The sequence below is a fragment of the Penicillium cosmopolitanum genome (assembly GCF_028827165.1).
Source record: "Penicillium cosmopolitanum strain IBT 29677 chromosome Unknown utg000004l:1.0-4361866.0:1.0-4365735.0, whole genome shotgun sequence".
Classification (NCBI taxonomy): domain Eukaryota; kingdom Fungi; phylum Ascomycota; class Eurotiomycetes; order Eurotiales; family Aspergillaceae; genus Penicillium; species Penicillium cosmopolitanum.
Window position 1 is genome coordinate 4291929 of NW_026622674.1, and position 23038 is coordinate 4314966.

The window sequence follows — 23038 nt, forward strand, 5'->3', positions numbered from 1 at the left end:
ATGGGTCAAAATACACTATCCACAGAGGAGAAGCTTAACCTCATTACGAGGAGGCAATCATTCCTGGAAGCTGCCGATGCAGAATCTCTGAAACGGTTGCTGGAAGAAAAGCCCAAGCTCAAGTTGGCATGGGAAACCACACCTACAGGCAAGCGTATGTCTCCTTCGAGCTGAAATTATAATGTATGCGCGCACTGACTGACCTTTGCACCTTAGCTCATGTTGGGTACCTCGTGCCAATTGCGAAGCTGCTTGACTTCCTCAGAGCTGGCCTTGATGTCCGTACATACCTATCCGTAGCCCAATCCAACCTGCAAGCTAACGTGCGCTTAGGTGACTGTGTACTACCTTGATGTTTACGGTTTTCTTGTGAATTACATACATTCCATGGAGACAGTGGCATATCGACAACAATATTACCACTTCCTGATCACTGCTATCCTGAAGACGCTTGGTGTATCACCATCCCAGATAAACTTTGTGGCGGAGTCCAGCATTGCCTATGAAAAGGACTTTGTGGTTGATGTCCAAAGGCTCTGCGCCATAATGACGCAAAATGATGCGCGAGACACCTCAAACGAAGTAGCAGAGACAGAAAAAATAAGCCCCCTGCTCTGCTCCATCCACCAGTCGCTCTCGGAGCCGTATCTAGATCTGGACATACAATATGGTGGCGAGGATCAGGTTCGTAAAATGAACGCTACCCAGATAGATGCCTGCTAACAGCTTTGGTGATAAGACGGGCCTCTTCAAGCACGCAAATAAGTTCATCCCTATGCTCGGGTACCGCCACCGGGAGCATCTGATGAATACCATGGTAGTAGGGCTAGATGAGTTTGAAAATGTCTTCTTCCAAGCCGGCGGAGACGAAGATCGAGTTTCTGGACGGCCCCGAGACAGTTCGCGACAAGATATTCCGGGCAGCGTGTCCCGGACGACAAGTGACTGGAAACGGAGTCCTAGGGCTGCTTCGAGACGTTTTGATTCCCATCAGTGAGCAGCGCGTGGAGAGATTGCTAGGAAAGACAGGCTTGAACGTACACGAGAACAACGGTTCCGAACTGGACCAGCACCCTTTCTGTAGCCCAGGGTCGCCGACCGGCACGCTTTTCACCACCTACGATGAGAATGGAGAGGAGCAGAACTTTGCCTCGTATGAGGCCATCGAAGCGACGTTCGTCACAGGCCAGCTACAGCCAGAAGATTTGAGCAGGGCTGTGGCAGATTCCTTCAACGTTCTATTAGCTCCAATCCGAGCCATGTATACGGAGAGCGCAGAATGGCAAAAGTTGGATAAATTGGCCTATGCTTAGGGGAAATAATTACATTTTGTCAAATGAAGTTAGAGCAACATTCAGTAGTAAAGTAGGTGTCCAATGTAATAACCGGAGTTATCTGATTACTGATTATTGATGGCAAAGATGGGATAAAGGCGCTGTTGGAATAGCTCAGGCTAATGCTTCGTTACTCGGTAGTTGCAACGTCAAGAACTCAGTTGATTCCGGAATTAGATAAAATTCGTATGGGAGCCTGGATCTCAATGTGACCAAATGATTAGTAGTAGTAAATTACCACCACTTCTCTTGACATATTAACAATCGTTAGAGAATACCCTTTACTGGATTTCTCACTGTTTACCATTTCCAATGGCTTCCCGAGCGTATGATTCGTTCTCTGCATTGTGATTCTGTCGCCACTGAACCACGTACTCTGGCACCTGGGCCACTTTATTCGTAATGCTCGGAATGGGTGTCCCAGCGAACTCCCAGACAGGAAGGGTCCCTGTCCACACTCTGCCAGTAACCTTGTCATCTTGAAGGTCCTTCCTGTCGTCCGAAGGCCCGCCTTGGCTTATTTTGCCGCTAGCGCTAGCGACATGAACCCTGAGAACAGACGTGCTTAGGTTCTCGGCACGGGTGGGAGGCACGCGGGAATTGTCCCAACACCCCGGCACCAAGCCGTCCGTAATGAGGCGAAGGGCCCAATCTTTCTCTGCTTCATCCGTCACAACTGAGGCATAGCCGTGCATCACAATGCTGCGATAGTTGCAGCTGTTGTTGAATGGCGTTAGCGAGAGCTTAATGCCATCGAGCAGGGTCGCGGCGACACAGACGGGGATTCCCTCATTTCCGAGATTGCCGGCTAAGCGCATGACACGCGAGGCACTGTGACCATGAAGATACAGATCGAGCGCACCCGTCGACGGGCCATCAAATGAGCCCATATACCCAATCATGGGCAGGGTGGTTGGAAAGGGGTCATCAGCCGGGTTCGTAGGCAGAAATGATACGTGGAGGATGGGCGACGCGTTCACGATGGAATGGACCGTCTCGAAGTCGTACTTGGCTCGTTCCCGATGTCGACGCACCGTGTTGCGTGCCTGCAGTGGATACGATCCTTCCATGCCGGTGTCAATAGCCTCGAAAGGCCTGTAGTCGGGGAGTTAAGGGCGGCAACGGGAAAGAGGCGGGAAAGAATAACGCGTGGTAGATCCAATGCTTAGACCGTTTTAGATCAAGTAAGAGAGGCTATAATATGTATTAGGAAGAGGAAACATTTATATGTGCTAAGAACTAGATGAAGTCGCAACGTTGCCCGGAATGAGTAACGTCATGTTGGCCAAAGCCCGCATGATTATCGTGCTTTCGTGAGTATATTGATATTAACATGGGCATGCTCCTATGCTAGAAAAAGGGTCCGAGCGGGCTGCACTCGTGCGAAAGGTAAGGGTCCATCGGCGCACAGCGGATCCACTAAACTGTTAGTTATGGGGCAGATTAAGTTGTATAAGGTTCAGATGGGATCGACATCAAGTTGGAATAAAACTGGATGTAACGGTGGGCTGGGCGGGACCCGCCGCCTGCGGAGGAGACCGCTACTATGAATAGCCAGCCAGCTCACGGACCGGCCCGTTTGTACCATCCTGTCCTGGATTAGCGCAGGCTTGTTATGGCGACATCTATGATAGTAAAATAGTAGTAATGAGAACCTCTAATGTAGCTTGGGTCTCATTACCATCATTGGCCACTTAATAGGGTGTTTTGAATGTGCAATGTTTGTCCAATGAGCCTGCGCCTCGCGAATTTACCTAGTTAAAATTTCATTGCTCACTCAGTTCTCCCCTATACAGGGCATACCGATCCCATTTTTGCCCTCTACCCTCGAACGCTGGGCTTCTCTGTCACGATGAAGACTAGTACTAGTAGCATAGACGGTGTTACTCCCGTCCTGGAGCCGCCGGTCTACAACACATCCACATCAGCTACCACTGGCGTCGGTACTTCCAAAGAGAAGGCCGAGCAAGAGATCCAATCGACCCAAGAGCTGGAAGATGGGCAGAAGCTCTATCTTCCGCTTGTTCTTACCTTGGCTGGAGCAGCCTTTCTCAATGTAAGTCTTTGTGTTGGGCTGGAAAACAGAATGTATCCTTGTTGACGATATACCAGACTCTCGCCGTCCAGTCAACAGTTATAATTCTGCCCAGTATCGGCCGTGACCTACACATACCTACCGAGCGCCAACAATGGATCATCTCTGCCTATTACCTTACCTTTGGCTGCTTTCTGCTCCTTTGGGGTAGATTTGCAGACATCGTTGGGCGTCGCCTGGTCTTCCTCATCGGGTCGGCTTTGCTCACCATATTTACCATCCTGGTCCCGTTCGCACCGAATGAGATAGTCTTGGACCTATTCCGAGGCCTACAAGGTCTGGGTGCAGCGGCCAATGTTCCTACGGCGATTGGGATCCTCGGTGCTACTTTTCAACCAGGAAAGTATAAGAACTACGCATTTGCCATCTATTCGGCCGGGTCTTCCTGCGGATCAGTGCTAGGAAATATTTTTAGCGGAGTGATCGCGCAGTACGTCAGCTGGAAATGGATATTCTGGGCCTCCGCCTTTCTCTGCGGAATGGTTACCGTGGCCGGCCAAATTCTGATCCCTCATTCAAAGGTTGAGAATTCTTCCTGCTCCAACCTTATGGTAAATGTTGATTGGGTAGGCGGCATATTAGTTACTGGGGCCATCCTAACCTTAAACTTCGCTTTGACGGAAGGTAACGTTGTCGGATGGACGGTGAGCTGGGTTCTGGTATCGCTCCTGGCTTCCTTGATTCTGTTGGTCATGTTTATATTGTGGATATGGTACCTCGAGACGAAGACCCAGAGGCCTCCTCTTTTGAGGATTTCTATCTTTCATAACAGCCGTTTCAATGCTGCGCAGGTAATCATGGCTACCTTTTTTGCGGCCTTCAATAACTATCTCGTCTACGCGACGTACTTGTAAGTGTTATACCTCCGTATCCTGACTTCCTTGAGAGGACTGGATATGAACAAAAGCTAACGGTTCTGCCTTACCTAGCTATCAAGAATATTTAGGACTAGGGCCACTAGACACGGCTATTCGGTTTATACCGACAGGATTTATGGGTATCGTGGGGAACATAATTGCCGCCAAACTCCTTTCCCGTGTCCCTGGGTCCTATCTCCTGGTTTTCAGTTGCAGCTGCGTGGGAATTTCCTGCCTCCTTATGGCCGTTCCGATACCACCGTCGACTACATACTGGGCCTACAGCTTCCCAGCCATGGTGCTGTCTACATTAGGAGCTGATATTCTTCATCCGACACTCAACCTTTTCACAGTTCAGTGCTTACCTCTAGAAGATCAGGCCCTCGGCGCGGCGCTGATCACTGCTGTTTTGCAGGTGGGAAGGGCCGTTGGAATCACGATTGCAACCGTGGTGCAAATATCGTTGGAAAAGAGAGCCGTCAGCCACAGCGAAGCTGAAAGTAACCTCTCCACCTTTCTCGGGGGAATTCGCGCCAGTCAGTGGTTCAACTTTTCGCTCGCCGTTGTGGCATGCACCGTAGCTCTGCTATTTTTTCTGGGACAAGGAAAAAATAGGTGCGATTCGACGGTAGTAGTCGTCAACTTCCATAACTAAGCGCCTGGGAGCGTAATTCAGAAAATACGAATAGAGATTTAGCTAAACCTGAGGGTCTCGGTGGCTATGTACAAAGCCTTGGCCTCCTCGTCATGCACCAATCATGGTCCCTATGTTATCCACCTCAGGGGTAAGCAGGGCCAATCTTCTATGTACTAAAAAAGACCATTGTTGGAAGAGGGTATTTAACCCGCAAAAACTTCCCCTGCGGTAGAGTACACTAGGTTTGGATTCCTCCCCCATTAGGCACACAAAGATAACTACCTTCCAGACCTGTAGCCCCGGTCCCTCTTCCGCAGCCGACTCACTACGAACATACGTGCATTAAAAGCTCTACATGGATGTAATCCATAGCCAGTTTGTGGAAAAAAATATAAATAAATCTTCCTCAGTCTTAGGAAACTATCTGCTCCTCAGGGTTCCGAGTTGTTGCTGATTACTCCGTAGCCACTTGATCCTGCGTGCCTTGAGTGGCGTGAGAAGGGCGGAGAAAGTACGATAGAAAATACCGCTTCGCAGCCCCATCACTGGGCTGCGTGACACGATGCAGGGGTGAGTGGAATTTCAAGTCCGATAAGCGCTGCAGGGAGTCGGCCACGGTGACAAGTGCGCATCCGGGCGTGGGGACCGCTGCAAAGTCCCATCGGTCCTGCTCAGCAAGGTAAAGATGCAATCCCACCTGCTCGTAGAACAACAGGGTAAGAGTCCCGCTGTCGGTATGCTTATTCTCGACCACTTCGGAGGCTTTGGCGAGTAAGGGCTCGTATATGAGCTTGAGACCGGTATCGCTGCTCTCTGTAGTCCGATGGTGCGCTTCAAATCGCTTCTCGCCCTCGATGCCGAGGAAATCAGAGAGTGATGAAAGTATACTGATGGCAGCAGAGTGGCAGAGTTTATTGAATTGCTGGACTAGCTCGCTCTCATCGTGCAGAATTGGCGGAAGTCTTGCGTCACCACGGAAGAGCTCGTCGTCGGAAAACTTGTGAAGGTAGTTAGCAAAGCCTCTCCAAAAGCAACGGATAGGGCTGTTATGTACCTCGAATGTCTCATCACAATCACCAGTCTTGTAGCTTTGATAGAGTCAGTTCACATGATGCTATCGAACGAGTTAGAAGGGTGTGTCCTACCCACGATCTCTAGAAGCAGGTTGACCCTCGCGGAAGTCCTTCGATTTTTCTGTAAGGGGACGTTGAAAGTAACGGTCTGACAGGGCATACAATCGTGGCAAGGCGTCGAGTATACCTTCATCTCTACTTTTAAAGTTCAAAAAGAAGGCCCCGGGACGTGTAGCAGCATTGTACAGTTTCTGCGTCTCCTGTGAGTCACCAGTCACAATACGTGCCAGGTCGACTGTCTCCAAGTGGGCCATATTGAGGTCTGCACCAAGTTCATGGGGAATCTGGTGGGTATTTGACATTGCCTTTTCTTCAGAGGATATCTTGACATGCACAAAAAATGGAAAGAACGAACATTGACTTGAGGTCAATGAATGCAGAATGGGGTAGTAGCCAGTTTAATACATAGTACCGTATAATTCCTAATCGGATTTATTGTAGAGCTGATGGCCGGATAACTTACCACTATGTGCCTCGGTCTCAGGGTCATTCAGCGTCCTCATACCGTGGTATCGACTGTCGCACGGTAATCCGGGGGATCTCGGAAAAAGGGTGCCATAACGCAGTATATTCGTCTGACAGGGCCTTGAGAACTCGCAGTGTCCGAACACCTGTGGCGCAGCGCGTCTTTCTGTCGGAGTCCCCCGCATCCCCGAGGCTCTCGGTCGAACGCTGTTGAAAACCAACCCGCTTTCTGTAATTCGGCGAATCATCAGTGGGTCTTTAAAACCCTTTCAGGTAATAGGTGCGACTGGTATTCGAGACGAGATGTCCGTGTTGGGGTGAGGGACTTGGCGGCGATCGCCTCTGCCCAGAAGCTTCGTAGTGGACTGTTGTGGGAAGAGGCTTCAGGCAAAATGTTGCCCCATCATCTACCCAACAAATGATAGTCAAATTCATCGGATCCTGAATGAATCCGATGGGACTCGGCTTGTAAAATCTTGCAAGTCTGCGACGTGGGACATCTCGTGCCATTCATTAACTCGTTCAAGTTCGACTCGCTGCTAATTTCTGTTTGCTTTAACTATTATATTTTTTCACCCAAAATATTGCAAGAAGCAAGAGTGGAAAACCAAACATATTAGATGGTCTTGGTGAATATTAGAGGGTCAAGTGCAAAGGATGAGGGCTTCGGCCCTGGTCTTGATTCTGTTGAAAACCCAGTGGAGGTCGAAATGCATGCGCCTCTGCATTCTACAGTACGTACTAAAATGTCGTTACGGGAGGAAATACTGGGGCCAAATTCTAACAGATAAACTCCGGCATGTAGCGGAGTTCCGAACGGGATATTACGCTCAGGCACACTCACTAGAAAACAACAATCCACTCTGCGCTTGATAGTTACCGAATCAATATCCTTTGTAAGATTTGTGGCTTGAAACGAGTACTCATCTTGGATGCACATATGAACCATTAGCTTGAACTCAATATAGCTTGGACTAGTATACTTATGTACAAGGCTGTAGATAACTAGTAGAACCCTTTCGAACCGTGGCGAAGACGGCCCCGACAGTGAAAATATTGTCGGCCGAATAAATGAATTTCGCCAGGTCTCAATGGAGTCATAATCGGAGATCCTGAGAGGAGGCTCTCTAAGATCCAAGGTGACCTAGGCCGAAGCCTTAATGCTGATTACGACGACCACTTCCAGCGTTCACTGAGTATTGGGGCAGGGCTCCTTCCCCCCCCACTTTATTTTCTGCCTGTCGAAGCACTGAACGTTGCCCCAATAACTAGTGTGTAAGCCTTCATAACTAATGTCTTCCTCTCTTCGGTGAGACGGGGCCTCTGTCAGATTAACAAAATCACGGGTAGTCAGATTTTCCCATGCAGATTGCGCAGTTTCTGTTAATTCTGCCCACATCTCCTCAATATCGGACATCTCCCCTAGATCTGGTCGAATTTTACGATATCTGCTTTTAATAGAGCCCAAGGGTTCTAAATAAGATTGCAATGGCGAATAAGGAGGTTATTTCATCCCAGTAACTTTGAGTTCGTGAAGTAGGGCTGGGATGATTTTTACAGTATGTGTAGGTGCGTTATCATCTTGAAATATAGCGTCCTCGTTATTAAGGTAGGTGGCATTATTTAATGAAGATAGTGAACAACCTCTTTTCTAATACTCATTTGATCAGAGCTCGGGTCTCCGAATAGAGTAGCAAGATCAGTTTTGCGCGGAGTGCTCGCGGAACAGGCTCAAGACATCTGCTTTAGCTCTTTCCCTTGCAAAATTGTCAGCCAGTTACGTAAAGTAGCATGATCTTAGAATGTAATTTTAGAATGTAACAAGAAGTATTCTCAAATTAAATGGGCTTCATAGACTGTTGCGTAATGAAATTGAAAACAAATATATTTCGGAGATGCAGACCAGGAATATAAATATCTGGTGGGATGTCTAGTTCATAGGCAGAAATATTGACATAAAAATTGGGAGCCGTCATGCATTCACTTGGTTCTACGATGCTTTTCTCTTGGCTGATCATAGCTGGCTTGGTCGCCCGGCAGTCATATGGAATAGCTCTGCCGGAATTTGCAAACCCGCACCTCGGAGCGGCCCGTCTTGGAGCTGTTGCAAGCGAGAGCTCCATCTGCAGTCAATCTGGGACCAAAATTTTGCAAAAAGGTGGAAATGCTGCGGATGCAATGATTGCCACAGTACTTTGCGTGGGTACCGTTGGTATGCACCATAGTGGAATTGGTGGCGGCGGATTCGCTCTGGTCCACGACAAGGACGGCAGTTTTGAGTTCATCGATTTCCGAGAAACTGCCCCAAGTGCAGCTTCACAGGATATGTACGATGTTAACGCCAATCTTTCTATATATGGCGGTCTTGCGAGCGGTGTACCAGGGCAGCTACGTGGATTGGAACATATTCACGCCAAATATGGTGTGCTTCCGTGGAACTCGCTTGTACAGCCGTCGATTCAACTTGCAAGATATGGCTTTCAAGTTACGCAGGATCTCGTGGCAAATATGATTAAGGCCACTACAGGAACTGAGGATTTCCTGACGCTGAATCCTAGCTGGGCAATTGATTTCGCTCCAAATGGCACTCGTCTTGGACTTGGAGATACTATGACACGCCGGCGGTACGCTGATCTACTCGAGGTCATTGGAAAGCAAGGTGTGGATGCTTTCTACACTGGCCCTCTCGCGGAAAGTATGATCAACGCCATCCAATCTGCAAATGGAACTATGACTCTTGAGGATCTTAGGAACTATACGGTGGCTATCAGAGGACCGTTGCAAATTGATTATCGTGGCTGGAAGATTACAAGCACGAGCGCACCATCCAGTGGCCCAGTTACTCTAAGCACGCTCAAAATTGTTGAAGGATATGACCATTTCTTCAGTCCCGGAATGACTAACCTCAGTACCCATCGAATGGACGAGGCAATGAGGTTTGCCTATGGTCAGGTGAATCCCCCCACCTCCTCTCAAGAATAAGTGTTAGACTATAACTGAATCACAGCGAACCCTTCTCGGTGATCCTTCGTTTGTCCAGGGAGTCGATGAGTATCAAAATAGAATGATCAGTGATAACACAAGTCGAGAAATCTGCTCTCGAATTTCCGATTTTCACACCCAAGATGTCTCGGCATATGACCCTGACAACATTGACATTATCAATACGTATGTTCCGTCTTTTACTATGCACAGTGTTGACATGGAAGGTTTTGACTCGAAGAAGACCAGGGACTTCACATATAGTTAGCGCCGATTACTCGGGAATGGCCGTGTCGTTGACGACGACTATCAACCTCGCCTTCGGAAGTCACGTCATTGTTCCTGAGACAGGTGTCATCATGAACAATGAAATGAATGGTGAATATTTACTTTGAATCACCCCCAGATGATATATTCAATTAACAGTTAGAACAGATTTCAGTATTCCCAATGTCGATAATGCATTTGGCTACGTCCCCCAGGCCAGCAACTATATCAAGCCCGGCAAGCGACCACTTTCTTCCATTACACCTACCATTGTCACTCACCCCAATGGCACTCTTTACTTTGTGGTAGGGGCAGCAGGTGGCTCTAGAATCACCACTGCTACGATCCAGAGTCTCATTCATGCTGTAGATCAGGACATGCCGCCCCACGAAGCCTTGGCCCAGCCACGTTTGCATGACCAGCTCATACCGAATCAGGTGACTTTTGACTGGGCCTACGACAACCGTACTGTGAATTACATGTGCTCCCTTGGACACAATGTGACGTGGGTGGCTCCAGGTCAGACTCAGGTTCAGGCGTTGCGGCGACTGCCCAACGGTACTTTTGAAGCTGCGGGGGAGCCGCGACAAGCCAACAGTGGTGGGTTTGCGGTATAAACTTGGGGTGTATGGGATTACTCAGATGTTAGGTAGTGGAGAAAGATCTAGAGGTGACTTTTTAGTGAGCTGACCTGCTTACGACGGGTCCAAGTTCCTGTTCCTTCAGAGAGACCAGGCGCACAGAGTCCAATATGTATCCTGATATGCATATGCGTGTGAGAGTGTCCAATTACAACGAAAATCAAGATAAGACGAATGCCAGGCAACGTGTAGTCGCGATTCAATGAAAGTAATCAAGGGTCGGAAGTAGCAACTAGATACAAACGGGGTTGATGCCTGGACAGATGCATAAGAAGCAACACAGAACGTAGTAACCATATGATTTGTTACAATGCGAGCCATATGAAAGCCCCATGGTATTTAGATAATGTTAGGAAACTGATGTCTTGTTCAGTATTTATCTTAGTATACAAGTATTCACCCAACCCACACAAGCATTATGGAGCTTCTTGTAACGATATGCCTATCCTCAAACCCGTCACGTGCAACACGTGACCTATAGCTGCCTATTCCTTTATATAATATGTAGATAGCTTCCTCTCTTCTCTTCCTTCTCTAATTTTGTTACTTGCGTCTAATACTATATGATTTATATTATCTAAGTTCCTTATATAGTAACAAAACTCAGACCTATGCAGTAGGCTGGCTATAGGCCGAAATTTTACAACCCGCCCATAGGTACCCATAGATATGCCCCAAATACCTATTTAGCCCCTACGTAACGTGTTCTAGTGTCTGGATCTCTATACCACTCGGCCAAAAGAGACCACAATATCAAAGCTCTTGCTTTGATATTTCCAGACTACATATATGAAGGATTATAGGTAGCGCGCCAGTATGCAGGAATCCTGTTACATTTCCTAACTTAAAGGTTGATCTCTTACTTTAATGTTCCTCGCAGGCCCCCGCGTTACAGGAAGCTGGCTTAGGGTATATATCGAGAGGAATGATTCGCAATCTTTATATCGAAAGGTCCAATTTTGAGCAAAATATGAGATATAAATTGGGTGAAAAGCGTTATTGTGTAATGAATTTTTCGGTCGATAATGTTGAAGAGGCTTTCAAATCCGCTCTGAATGCATACCGCTTCTAGCACTGGGAAAATACGACAGTTTTTTTCCAGGCAGCATTGAAAGTACGAAATAGACTGAATTCAAATGCTATGGCGTCTTGGGGGTCGAGTGGTATCTTTTAATTAACAATTCTTTTCGTTGAAAGCAGGACGGCTTCTTGGCTATCTTTGATGTACACAGTCCTATAAAGAAACCACCTTTTGTTTCTCTTTACATTATATGTTCTATCCCAAGGGACCTGGAGCTTTGGGGCCCAAAGCCCAGCGGTGAGGAACCCTTATTCTACCTGTGCATAGGAAAGAGCTTCGTGCGGTATAGTTGCTAGTATCTGATTTGAAGAACTAGAAGATCTTGATTAGAGACACGTGGGTACCCCCTCCTTATCACATGAATTCCGAGATTTTTAGTCCTTGCTACATTCCTAGAGGGCGAGAATAATCTTGCGAAAACTCTTGAATGGTCTGCACAAATCGATCAAGCAGTATATGAATGAAATCTGATCGAATACCTTTCTCCCATCCTGATAGATATATCCCAAGCTTGTCATTTTGTCGAGTAGTCCGCACCAAGAACTTGCCATAGCCACGGAGGAACCGAGCCGCACCCCCGGGAGACACAACGCCCTGCTCGCACTCCATCCCACCTAGGTGCGGAGCCGACAAGAGGCTCATATTGACGTGATTGAAGACGCTCCCAAATCTGATGGAAGGGGACCAACTCGGGATCAAGGGCTGAATCTCTTTCAGGTCGAGACTGGAATGTGGCATCATACGAACATATTGGTCCTTGACATGGCGCACGAACTGACCCACTGTCCAGTCGGGCTCGATGATAATTCTCGTCGGCAGAATGTTGCTACAGGGGCCGTTGACTTCTTGCATGTAGGGGGAAAGGTGCATTGCGACTCTGCGAGACCAATCCGAAGACAAGATCGTGATCGCCCGTTAATTGCGCCAAGATGAATGCCCACGCGGCCTGGGCAAGAAACGCAACCGGCAATCCCTCCTGGTTTGGTGGTAGGGGGATCTCTCGACCAGCACTGATTGTGGGACCATCGGCATAACTCCATTCCTCATCACTGGACTGGCTGGGCTCCAGTTTAGTCATAGAGGTGCCTTGCAGGTACTCCTTCCAGAACTGGCGTGTTTCGGACAGTTGACGATGCTTTTTATAGTGCAAATATTGGGCAAATGAAGGCGTCGATGACTGAAGTCGGTTGCCATCGTATGCGATAGATAGGTCCCTGAGGAGATGGCCGAAAGATGTACCGTCATATTGGGCATGGGTGAGTCTGATCAATAAACGGCGCTGATGGGTTAAACGTTGCGTGATGATATATAATTGGAAAAGGGGGGGGCCCAGAGCCTGGGCCCAGACGCTATCCCGTGTGCATAGAGATTCGGTGAATGTGTGGATATCAGTATCACAGGCAATATAAACAAGCGAGAGGCGAGGGTCATGCAAGATAACTTGCAGATATTGATCGCCGTGGGGGATGAAAAGAGTTCGGAGAATTGCATGATGTTGGATGAGAGTGTGACAGGCGACTTCTAGTTGGTCCATGTCGACTGATCTTGGGAGCTGCAACCAATGATAGAGTAGGTGAGTTCCCCTCAGGCAGCTGGCTTGGAATGGCGTCACAGGTAAAATATCAGCTACATCACTCGGGGTAAATGGCAGAGGAAGGTTATTCAAACTTGATGCAAAGGCCTGGACGTCAGTGATACCAAGCAGGCTTCCCGCGGAGTATGACAAGGTGGAGTCTTCCCCCTTTAGAGATAGGAATTTGTTCGAATTTTGCAAGAGCAGAGAGAATTGGGTTTGCAAAAATGTCTGCAACGGTGAAAGAGATGCCCTCCATGGCAGCCTCCGTCACTAGTTTTATCGCCGTGATTGAATCACCGCCCATCTTGAAGAAGTGATCATCCGCGCTGACGCTCTCTTTGTCCACGGCGAGAGTCCGGGCAAAAACCAACTGCAGCACCCTCTCAGCCCTGGATTTTGGTTTTCGATGGGGTTTCTCTCCTCCTTCAAACCTCTCAAGCTCCCTCGGAGAAAGCTTGGATATCTGGTGGTGTAGGAGGCGTCTATCCGTCTTGCCAGACTTTGTCAATGGCACCCGAGCAAGAGGCACGAAAATAGCCGGTACCATGTACGAGGGTAATATGCGATCCAGGTTTGTGCGTACTGCTGGGATTAATTGTCGAAAAATTGGATCATCTTCAAGGATATCTTGGTCATCTTCCCTGATACCTTCCCAAGCTACCAACGCCACCAAGGTCTGTCGCCGGCTGTTTTTCGCAACGAGTGCAATTACCTTCGGATTATCATTGAATTGTTGGCTAACATAGTGCTCAATTTCCGGCAGTTCGACTCTCTGACCCCGGATCTTCACCTGTTCGTCCCTCCGCCCGAGGAACAAGATTGACCCATCCGGCTGGTACTGGCCCATATCTCCTGTTCTGTACAATCGACCATCACTAGCCATAGACTTATCTCGAAGATTTCGTAACCAAGTTGGCTGGGTTATGAACGATTCTGCGGTTCTTTCCGTATCATATAAGTAGCCACGCCCGATGGTAGCGCCCTCAACGACTACTCTCCCTACCGCCCCAATAGGTAACAGCTGGTGAGGATTATCTGGATGAGTAATCCAGATGGAAAAGCCATCATTCGGTCGGCCAATATTGTGGGGATCGGTCTGCATCCTAACGACAGGTTGAACAGTGGTGATCCCGGCGCACTCTGCGGGGCCGTAGCCGTTAATCAGATGCAACCTGGACCACGTAGATCTATCCTCAGCTGCCATTGATTCGCCAGCCAACACTAAAGTTTGGAGTGTAGCAGATATTTTGGGGCCGTTCAAAGTGCGCGCAACTGATGGCGTTAAAACTGCTATATTGGCCCGCATTTCTGCAGTCACCTGCGACAAATTATTCCTCCTCTGAGATTCGGAGGGGATACACACGCACCCTCCCATCATTAGGGTCCCAATATGGTCCCATACACTTATATCAAATGCGTGTGACGAGAACTGTAGAGTTCTGGAGTGAGTTCCCATGCCAAACTGGCGACCGAGACCCATTGCACTCATGTGGCACGATCGATGCTCAATCATTGCCCCTTTCGGCTTTCCAGTTGTGCCCGAAGTGAACACAACATAAAGCAAGCTCCGTGGGGTCAGCAATTCAGTGGGTGGTACGGTTTTGTTCATTTTCGGTTCCTGAGTTTTCCAAGTCATTGAGTTCGAATGTCCTACAGTGATCACCGTCCCATTCGGGAGCAAACTTTGGGCACTTTGCCTGTATTCTTCGGAGGCCACAATCAATTTTGCGCACGTCTGTTGGCAAATCTGCTCAAGGCGATCGAGAGGGTGGGTCGGGTCTAACAAAACGAATGCTCCACCCGCTCTTACGACGCCGAGAATTGCGACTGTAACCCATCGGGATTTCTCCGAGTATACGGGCACTACAGTCTCTGGAGCAACACCACAGGACTGGATGTACCTCGACAGCCTGTATGACAGCCTGTCGAGTTCATAATAGTCAAAAGTACCATCCCATGCACAAACAGCGGGCGAATTGGGCTGCTTATCAAACTGTGTCTGGATTACGTGATGGACGCATTCCTCAGTTGGTACAGGATCCCTCGGCGTATTCCACGAGACAAGCGTCGCCATATCCTTCAGGTGGAGCTGTTGGAGATCTTTAAATTGCAAGTTAAAAGCTCCTGGCTTATTAATTTGCCCCAAAACATGGTCGAACTGGAGCAGGATCTGCTCGACTTGTGCTCGAGGAACCGCCGCTGAATCGAAGCCGGCTCGGATCTCAACAGCTTGATCGAGCAACTGGCAATCTAGCAAAAGAAGGTATCCAGTGAAGGCGGAGAGATCAGTTACGACGGTCTGATCATACCATAAACTACCTCGGTGTTCTTTTCGAAGGCGAGGCTGAATTACCATCAAAGTCTGGAATGCACATGCCGCAGCATGGGAATCACCACATCGAGCAATATTCTGCAAGCCAAATTGCTCATAAGGGACCATGCGTGCGTGGTTATTCTGTAAATCCTGGAGGCTCTCCCTGACCGTTCGGTCTGGAAGAATTATGACGTGCTGCGGGACGGTCACATTCGTGGGCCCCGTCAATTTTTCAACACCAGGCACAGGGGCTTCTCTTCCCGATCTGGTTATTCCGAAGACCACATCACGGCTACCACTGTACTGAGAAAGAACGAGCGCACATGCAAGATACAATCTCGTGGCCAGACTGAATGAGCTATCCATCATCAGCTCGATAGGCACCGTACGGGTGAGCGTTGAATCTGGTGTCGGCTGGTAGCCAGCGTTAGGTAGGGGTGGGAACACCGCCAGATTCAAGTCCGCCAATTCCGACTTCCAGAATTCCGATGCTTGTGCGCGCTGTCCCATTACATACTCAATCAGTTGGTTCATGGGGTTATATGTGAGAGTCTCCCCGTTATAGACGCGTTGGACCTGTTCCAGCACCAAGGGCAAGGACCAGCCGTCATATATCGAATGGTGAAGGCGTAAAATAAGCGAAGTCTGACTCCCTGAGACTACCACTCCCATCTGAACAAGGGGTTTATTTAAGCCAAGCTCCAATTTCATGGTGTCTTTGTAGGCCTGGGCGCCATCGTACACAACCCAAGGGGCAATTTCCTGCACAACAACCTGGTAGCATTGAGATTTCCCAGGCAACTGGATGATCCTCGTGCGCAAGATGGGATTCGCAGCGACTGTCGCCTTCCACGCTAACTCCAGACGAGCTATATCAGTTTCAGGAGGCAAGTGAAATTTGAATTCGGCGATGTATGCAGCTTTCACCTTGGCCGTGAGAGCGATCAGACCTTCCTGTAGTGAAGTACATGGATAGGCATCTTCAATTTGACTTGGGTCGATTCCACAAGCTCGCTCTATGGTCTCCAAGACAGCATTACGCTCGTTCATGCTGTCCATAAGGAAAAATGGTGCTATCGTGCCTTCCAATCTTGCTTCCCGATCAACATCTTGGACGATAGGTGCTAAGGCTGCAATGGTTGGATTTCGCATCATATCCACCGCATTAACAAGCAAGCCTGAGGTTCGGCAATGAGACACAGCTTGGATCGCGGAAGCAGAATCACCGCCGAGCGAAAAGAATCGATCTTGCATCCCGATCTGCTCGGGCGGGACGTTCAACGTTGATGCCCAGATTTGCTGCAAAAGACTCTCGCGATCTGAGGACGGTGCTGTCTTGGAGCCCAGAGCTCCACCAAGTAGTCGCTGAAACACGTCGTTCGGCAGCTTGCTCATCTCCTCCACCAATCTACGTCGGTCAAGTTTTCCTGTTTTTGTCATTGGCAGCTCCGACACAGGGACGTAAGCTGCAGGGACCATGTATGGAGGTAGGTCCCTCTGCAGCTGGCCAAGGGAACTGGTGACTCCCCGGTGAAAATCCTCATTTGGAAGATCAAAGATCGAAGGGCTGCCATCAAACGTACGTACAGGTGGAAGGATCTCGGCATGTAGCAGAAAAGCTACAAGCGATGCGGACTTCTCACGTCGCACCATATCCACAACCACCGCACGGACACCACGGAACTGGCGACGAACATGATTTTCAACCTCGGAAAGCTCAATTCTTTGTCCACGAAGCTTGATCTGCGTGTCCTTCCGGCCCACATACTGGAGAGAGCGATCTTTCTGTTCATAAGATACTAAGTCGCCAGTGCGATACACCCGTCGGCTGTGAGGTGAAACTGAGTTTCCACGAAAATTTTTAAGCCAGGCAGGGGCCTCAATAAATGTGATGGCGGTCTGTTCTGGATTGTTGATATATCCACGGCCCACAATTGGGCCTTCAATAAGAAGTTCGCCGACAGCACCTACTGGCAAGAGTTGGCTTGGGTCGTCTGGCATAGTAATCCAGGCGGAAAATGCGATTGGAGATCCAATATTGCGAGGGATCTTGCCCTGTTGAGATGGTTGGATTGTAGATATTACCGTGCATTCGGCGGGGCCATATACATTAGCCAGGCGCACTGCTGGGGTCCATTTATCAATGTCGGACTGGTCCATGGATTCCCCACATAAAGCCAAGGTTCGTAGACAGGGCAGATCGCCGGGGCTGAGTACCCTTGCCATTGACGGCGTTGTTAGTATGGTATCGACTCTCATTCGCGCTGCCACCTCTCCTGGGTGATTGAACCGCTCCGATTCTGACGGTATACACACACAGCCTCCAGTGAGTAGAACCGTCAAGTGCTCCAGCACAGCGGCATCGAAGGCATATCCCGATATCTGAAGCATCCGAGAGTTTTGAGATAGCCCGAGTCTTTCAGCATGCTCAGCGGCACTTGAGGCATAAGAAAGATGCTCAATAATTATGCCTTTGGGCTCACCCGTCGACCCGGAGGTGAATACAACAAAGAGGGGGTCATTAGGATCAGCGATATTTCCTCGATCCAAGCCAACATGCAGGTCCATGTTATCGTCTATCGCGTTGTCAACCAAGAAGACTTCTTTTCCACCGAGGTTTTCAGCCAGGCTACGGTGTGCGGTAGAAGTAATAACGATCGGGGACTGTAGCATTCCACAAATGAATTGTAGCCGGGGTAGGGGGTGGGACACATCAAGCAGACAAAAGGAAGCACCTGCCCTCATGACAGCAAGCATTGCAACTGGTGTCAGGTAGCTTCTCGATAGACATAGTGGTATGTAGGTGCCTCGTCTGACGCCTCTCTTAATCAGTTGGAACGCTAAGCTTTCTGACAGCTCCAGTAGCTGGCCATAGGAAATAGTCCGATCCCAGCTACAGATGGCCTCCGCTTCTGGTTGATTTATGCATTGCTGCTCAATAAGGGTATGGACGCAAACATCGGGGGGTGGTGGTAGAGTCGAATTCAGACTGTGAAGCATCGCTTCATCCTCTAAGCTGATGAGCTTCATCTCGGATGGCCTTTTTTGGGGATTATTCATAATCTGTGAGAGAGTGCGTCGCAAAGTATTGATGACATTCTTGGCCTGCTTTTCAGAAAGGCTGCGAGTCCAATACTTGAAGTTCGCCCCGATCTTTTTGTTTCGGACAGTGACCTCCACGACGATCTCATTCTCGGTCGGATCGCAACGGTCTATTTCAGTAAGCTGGATCTCGCGCTCATCGTCGGAGTCTATCTGGGGTGGGAAAGTGAGCGAAGTATTGAAGAGAGAGTTACCACCGGCGAGGCTAACAGAATGTTGAACGGCAACTAACGACGCCCGTTGATGGGGAATAGCATTGGTAAAGTCTTCCTGTAATGCTTGAAGTATCTCCAATGAAGATTTCTCTAATGGTATTTTGAAAGCACAAGGAAGTGCATTGATGAACGGTCCGACTGCATGCTCAATCCCAGCCAGTGGCAGATCTCGACCGGAAGTCATATATCCAAAGCACACAGTGCGGGATGCCGTGAAGCTAGAGAGCACAAGGCCCCATGCCAGTTTGAAGATACTAACAATTGTCATTCCGGTGGCTGAGCAGAATTCATGGTATCTGCTCTCATGGTCAAGATCAATCGGCAAATTCTGCCAGCGTGAGTCGTCATTCATGGTGTGAGAATGCGTGTTCAGCTGTGGAAATAGGCAAGGCTCTACATCAAGCAAGTAGGATTTCCAGAATTCCAGTGTAGATGGAGTCGATTCTTTTCTCAGATGATCGATATAGTCCGAATAGAGTAGTCTAGGAGGAAGACTGCCGGAGTCCATCTCCTCCCCTTGGCAATACAATCGGATCAGGTCACGCGTAATGATTGACATAGAGGTTGCGTCAGTGATTGCATGATTGATGTCGAGCCCTAGAGAAACCCGACCCAGGCTGTCTTGCTTGATAGTCATCCGCGGAATTGATGACCAGATGGATTTGACTGGCTCTAGTTTTTTATTGCAAAGAGTTGGTTCGCAAGGCAAATTGTCACATTGCACAATCGACAGCTCACACACTTCTTCAGCGAGGACAGCCTGCAGTGCAAATAGATCTGGTACTGTGCTATTGATAAAAATTGTGCGCAGCATTGGATGCATTCTAACCAGCTCTTTCCAGGCGTTCTTGAGTCGATCAGTATCAATTGGCTGACCATTATGTGCCGTTGTCACCATGCTGTAGGTCGCTTGGATTAAATAGATAGTCGGACAATGGACTTGACTCATGAGGATCCCCTCTTGGACATGAGAGCATGGGTATATAGCCTCGACCTTGGTGTCCTCCGGAAGTTCCAACACACGAAGTCTCTCTGCTATGAGTTGCTGTAGAGTATCATTTGGTTGAATAAATATATTAGATCTCGATTCGACCGTCGAGGGTGTAGATTCCACGTAGAGTTCCTTGTTTGGTTTGGACAAAAGTTGTCTGATGGTTGGGAACTCCATGATGTCCTTAAATGTGACTGATGACAGGCCCTGCTGCCGACATAGGCGTGCAAGATGCATTGCCTTGACCGAGTCTCCTCCATGATGCAGAAAATTATCATGTACTCCGAATGTATCTGATTGAATCTGAAGCACCTGTGTGAGTAAAGTGTGCAGAGTGGCCTCCGCGGCAGTGTGCGGTCGGACATGTTTAACTCTTTGGTCGGCATATTTTTGTAGCTGAAACCAGCTAGTCTTACTAATAATCTCTCTTATGCGACGCCGGTCAATCTTCCCCGTCATGGTTAGTGGTATGTTTGTTATGGGAAGATATATACTTGGTATGATAGGCTGACTCAAAGACCCCGGCAGCTCCGCCTTCAAGCGGCTGACATCCAATTTAAACTGCGTGTACCAGCTGCTCGGCGCCTTAAACAAGTTCTCTTCTTTCACCCCACTGGTGACTGGTAATAGATTTCCATAATGCAAAAAGACCGCCAGGACTGATGCCGCGTCCGAGTCATCGGGTAAAACCGCTTCAGCAATCGCACGGGTGACGGAAGGACAATGTTGAGAAATTTGGTATTCCATATCTGCCAAGTCAACCTTCATTCCACGAATTTTCGTCTGGAAGTCTTTACGCCCAATATAGCGAAAGCTTCCGTCTGCAAGGTATTGGACGAGGTCGCCTGTTGTATACACCCGGCGCCCGTCGCCACGAAGCCATGCAGGAGACTTAATAAATCGCCCTGCCGTCTTAGTGGAATCATTGAGATATTCTCGTGCTAGGCCCGGTCCCTCAAGAAGAAGCTCAGCAACCGCCCCAACAGGCATTAGTCGGTTATGGTCGATAGGGTCGGCTAGCCACACCCTGGCCGTCGGCGAGGAGAGGCCAAAACTTCGAGCAGTACTGGAATCTGCACATTGCAGAGTGACCCGGGCCGAAATAGCAACGAATCCAGTATACTCGCTGAGCCCGTATAGTTCGTACAACTCAACCCGGTCTACCCATATCTGCAAGTGGTGCCTGCCCATTGGTTCCCCGGCCAGAATTAGGGTCTTGAGTGATGGGAGCAGATTTGGATCGTGAATTGCATTCAGCGTTGATGGGGTGAGGAAAGCCCAATTTATTCTCGTTTCATTCATATATTCAGCTAGACGATTTTGACGATCCTCGTCTGATGGGATGCAGATTGTAGCCCCCGCCGCTAAAGTGCAGAATATTTGAACTACTGACATGGCAAAGGTGTAGGAAGCGAACTGTAGGACCCGGCTCGTGGCAGTGAGATGTAAAGCTTCCCATTGATGAGCAACATCAACGAGGGAGCTATGTGTCATAACGCATCCCGAAGATTGTCCGGTGCTACCAGAACTGAACACAATATATGCTGTTTCCTGGGAATCGGGTGAGGCCAGTGGACTGGGTGAGATATCCACCGTATCACTGCTGAGTATCATTTCTGGAGAGTAAGTGATCAATGGCAGCGCAAAGGTTGACATCTGTGGGGCCAGCGTAGTGGAAGTAACAATGGCGGATGCACTGATTTGTTTCAAGATGTGTCGGAATCGAGACTCTTGATGTGCCGGGTCAAGCGGAACAAACGCACCGCCTGCTTTCAAGATACTGAGCTCGGCCACGATAGCATACATTGACTTTTCGAAGCATATCGGCACCAGAGATCCAACACCAACTCCTAACTTTCGCAGATCGTTCGCAAAGCGGTCAGTGATACCATCCAGCTGACAGTATGTCAGCTCACCATCCCACGCGCAAACCGCTGGAGCATCAGGGCTTTCATTACACCGCTGGCGAAAGACATCAATAAATGTTGACAAGCGAAGCCTGTTGTATTTGATTTGGCGACGAATGCACCATTCCATGATATTACTCATATTGCCGAGCTCGATGTCCCTAACTTTTCCTCCCTGGCCGGTTGCGAGACCTTGCGCCACCTGCGCCACAGCGTTTGCAAGGTGCTGTCCCTGGTACTCCAGCTGACCGGGACGTCGATAATGTAGTTCCAAGGTTGCCGCGTTTTCTTTTAGGCGAACCACCAAGACCAGTCTGCATCCCTCGAGGTCTGGATTGAGTGATGATGGTGGGGACGACCCATTTGATTGGTTTGGAATCAGCCAAAGGCCCGTTTGATCATCCTTCTGATCTTCAGGGACATCTTCCACAAGGCCTATGATGGTCGTGTTGTTAAAGAGGTCTTGAATTGTCATGTCTACAGACAAGGCAGCCCGATGAATCCCTCCTCTTTGGGTTCCCCCGGCCACCGATGCATGTTCCGGCATCGTGAAATAAACCACACCCTGATCGAAATACCGCTTCAGTGTTATAGACCATACAACAGCCCAAAACCTCGATGCCGGTTGCTGGCTGAGGCTACAAAAATTTTGGATATCGCTCCAATTTTCGCTGATTTCGACATGGTGGACGGTGTCTAGGGGGGGTGGTATCGGCCATTTTCTCATTCACGTGCGCTTCTTTCAATGTTGCCTTTCGAAAAAGATCCTGTGTCTGCTGCCTGTTTGAGCGGGTGAAGAAGTAATAACGCCTCCCCTTTATAATTCGTAAGGCATGTATTATCAGCGGAGGCATATTTAAATTCCGCGGTAACCAGTCAAAATGGCCTAGTTTCCAAAACTTGGCAAAGGTGGGAAAAGAAACGCGCTATGCTCCCGTAGTTGCGGGCTAAAGCTTTGCCATTGGACATGTGTCGGAAACTGTGTGTTCCAGCTCCCTAAGAGAAATCCTTTGGCTTCATACTGGTCTGTTAGGTGAGCTGACGGATATGAGAAGGTTACATCGCATGAGAACAAAAACCCACGGAACGAATGAAGTAGCCGAGCCGCGGAATCGTGGAGTTGGAGGAAAGCCAAGCCAAGACAATCCTTAACTCTCATGTGCCAGCAGCTCTCCGAGTGTGAACGTGGCCGACACCCCAATCGTGGGTTTCTGACTCTCTGGAGAAATCCAAGCCTACTGTCTGGCTCCTGCACAAACAATTTTGGCTATCCTACGAGTATATCTGGATACCCAGGAAGGTTCCTGTGGTATTGCAAAAAGTTGAACTGAAATCTCGATCTCACACTAGACCTTTCATAGGGTGACACGATGAGAACCTGCGAGACGTGGCGGACCCACATATTCAGCAGGCCGATATGCCAATGAATTAAATCCTCACA

General features: G+C 48.9%; 7 protein-coding genes across 7 annotated transcripts; 3 read left to right on the top strand and 4 right to left on the bottom strand.

The window, feature by feature from the left end:
• N7509_003015 (tyrosyl-trna synthetase) lies at positions 1-1313 on the top strand (the record flags this gene model as incomplete). The annotated part of the gene is made up of 5 exons (XM_056627652.1): positions 1-154; positions 217-278; positions 334-684; positions 740-817; positions 858-1313. The coding sequence occupies 5 exons, from the start codon at positions 1-3 to the stop codon at positions 1311-1313; spliced, it is 1101 nt and encodes a 366-aa protein (XP_056493447.1).
• A 314-nt stretch (positions 1314-1627) lies between these two features.
• N7509_003016 (pyridoxamine 5'-phosphate oxidase family protein) lies at positions 1628-2404 on the bottom strand (the record flags this gene model as incomplete). The annotated part of the gene is made up of 1 exon (XM_056627653.1): positions 1628-2404. One exon carries the CDS (start codon positions 2402-2404, stop codon positions 1628-1630), a length of 777 nt encoding a protein of 258 aa, XP_056493448.1.
• Positions 2405-3186: 782 nt separating this feature from the next.
• N7509_003017 (uncharacterized protein) lies at positions 3187-4941 on the top strand (the record flags this gene model as incomplete). Its single annotated transcript, XM_056627654.1, has 3 exons — positions 3187-3390; positions 3447-4279; positions 4359-4941. 3 exons carry the CDS (start codon positions 3187-3189, stop codon positions 4939-4941), a joined length of 1620 nt encoding a protein of 539 aa, XP_056493449.1.
• Positions 4942-5377: 436 nt separating this feature from the next.
• N7509_003018 (uncharacterized protein) lies at positions 5378-6310 on the bottom strand (the record flags this gene model as incomplete). Its single annotated transcript, XM_056627655.1, has 2 exons — positions 5378-6011; positions 6069-6310. The coding sequence occupies 2 exons, from the start codon at positions 6308-6310 to the stop codon at positions 5378-5380; spliced, it is 876 nt and encodes a 291-aa protein (XP_056493450.1).
• A 2206-nt stretch (positions 6311-8516) lies between these two features.
• On the top strand, positions 8517-10387 carry N7509_003019 (gamma-glutamyltransferase family protein; the record flags this gene model as incomplete). Its single annotated transcript, XM_056627656.1, has 4 exons — positions 8517-9473; positions 9529-9689; positions 9748-9881; positions 9939-10387. The coding sequence occupies 4 exons, from the start codon at positions 8517-8519 to the stop codon at positions 10385-10387; spliced, it is 1701 nt and encodes a 566-aa protein (XP_056493451.1).
• Positions 10388-12318: 1931 nt separating this feature from the next.
• N7509_003020 (non-ribosomal peptide synthetase) lies at positions 12319-13026 on the bottom strand (the record flags this gene model as incomplete). The annotated part of the gene is made up of 1 exon (XM_056627657.1): positions 12319-13026. One exon carries the CDS (start codon positions 13024-13026, stop codon positions 12319-12321), a length of 708 nt encoding a protein of 235 aa, XP_056493452.1.
• Positions 13027-13180: 154 nt separating this feature from the next.
• On the bottom strand, positions 13181-22144 carry N7509_003021 (uncharacterized protein; the record flags this gene model as incomplete). The annotated part of the gene is made up of 1 exon (XM_056627658.1): positions 13181-22144. One exon carries the CDS (start codon positions 22142-22144, stop codon positions 13181-13183), a length of 8964 nt encoding a protein of 2987 aa, XP_056493453.1.
• Positions 22145-23038: the final 894 nt, after the last annotated feature.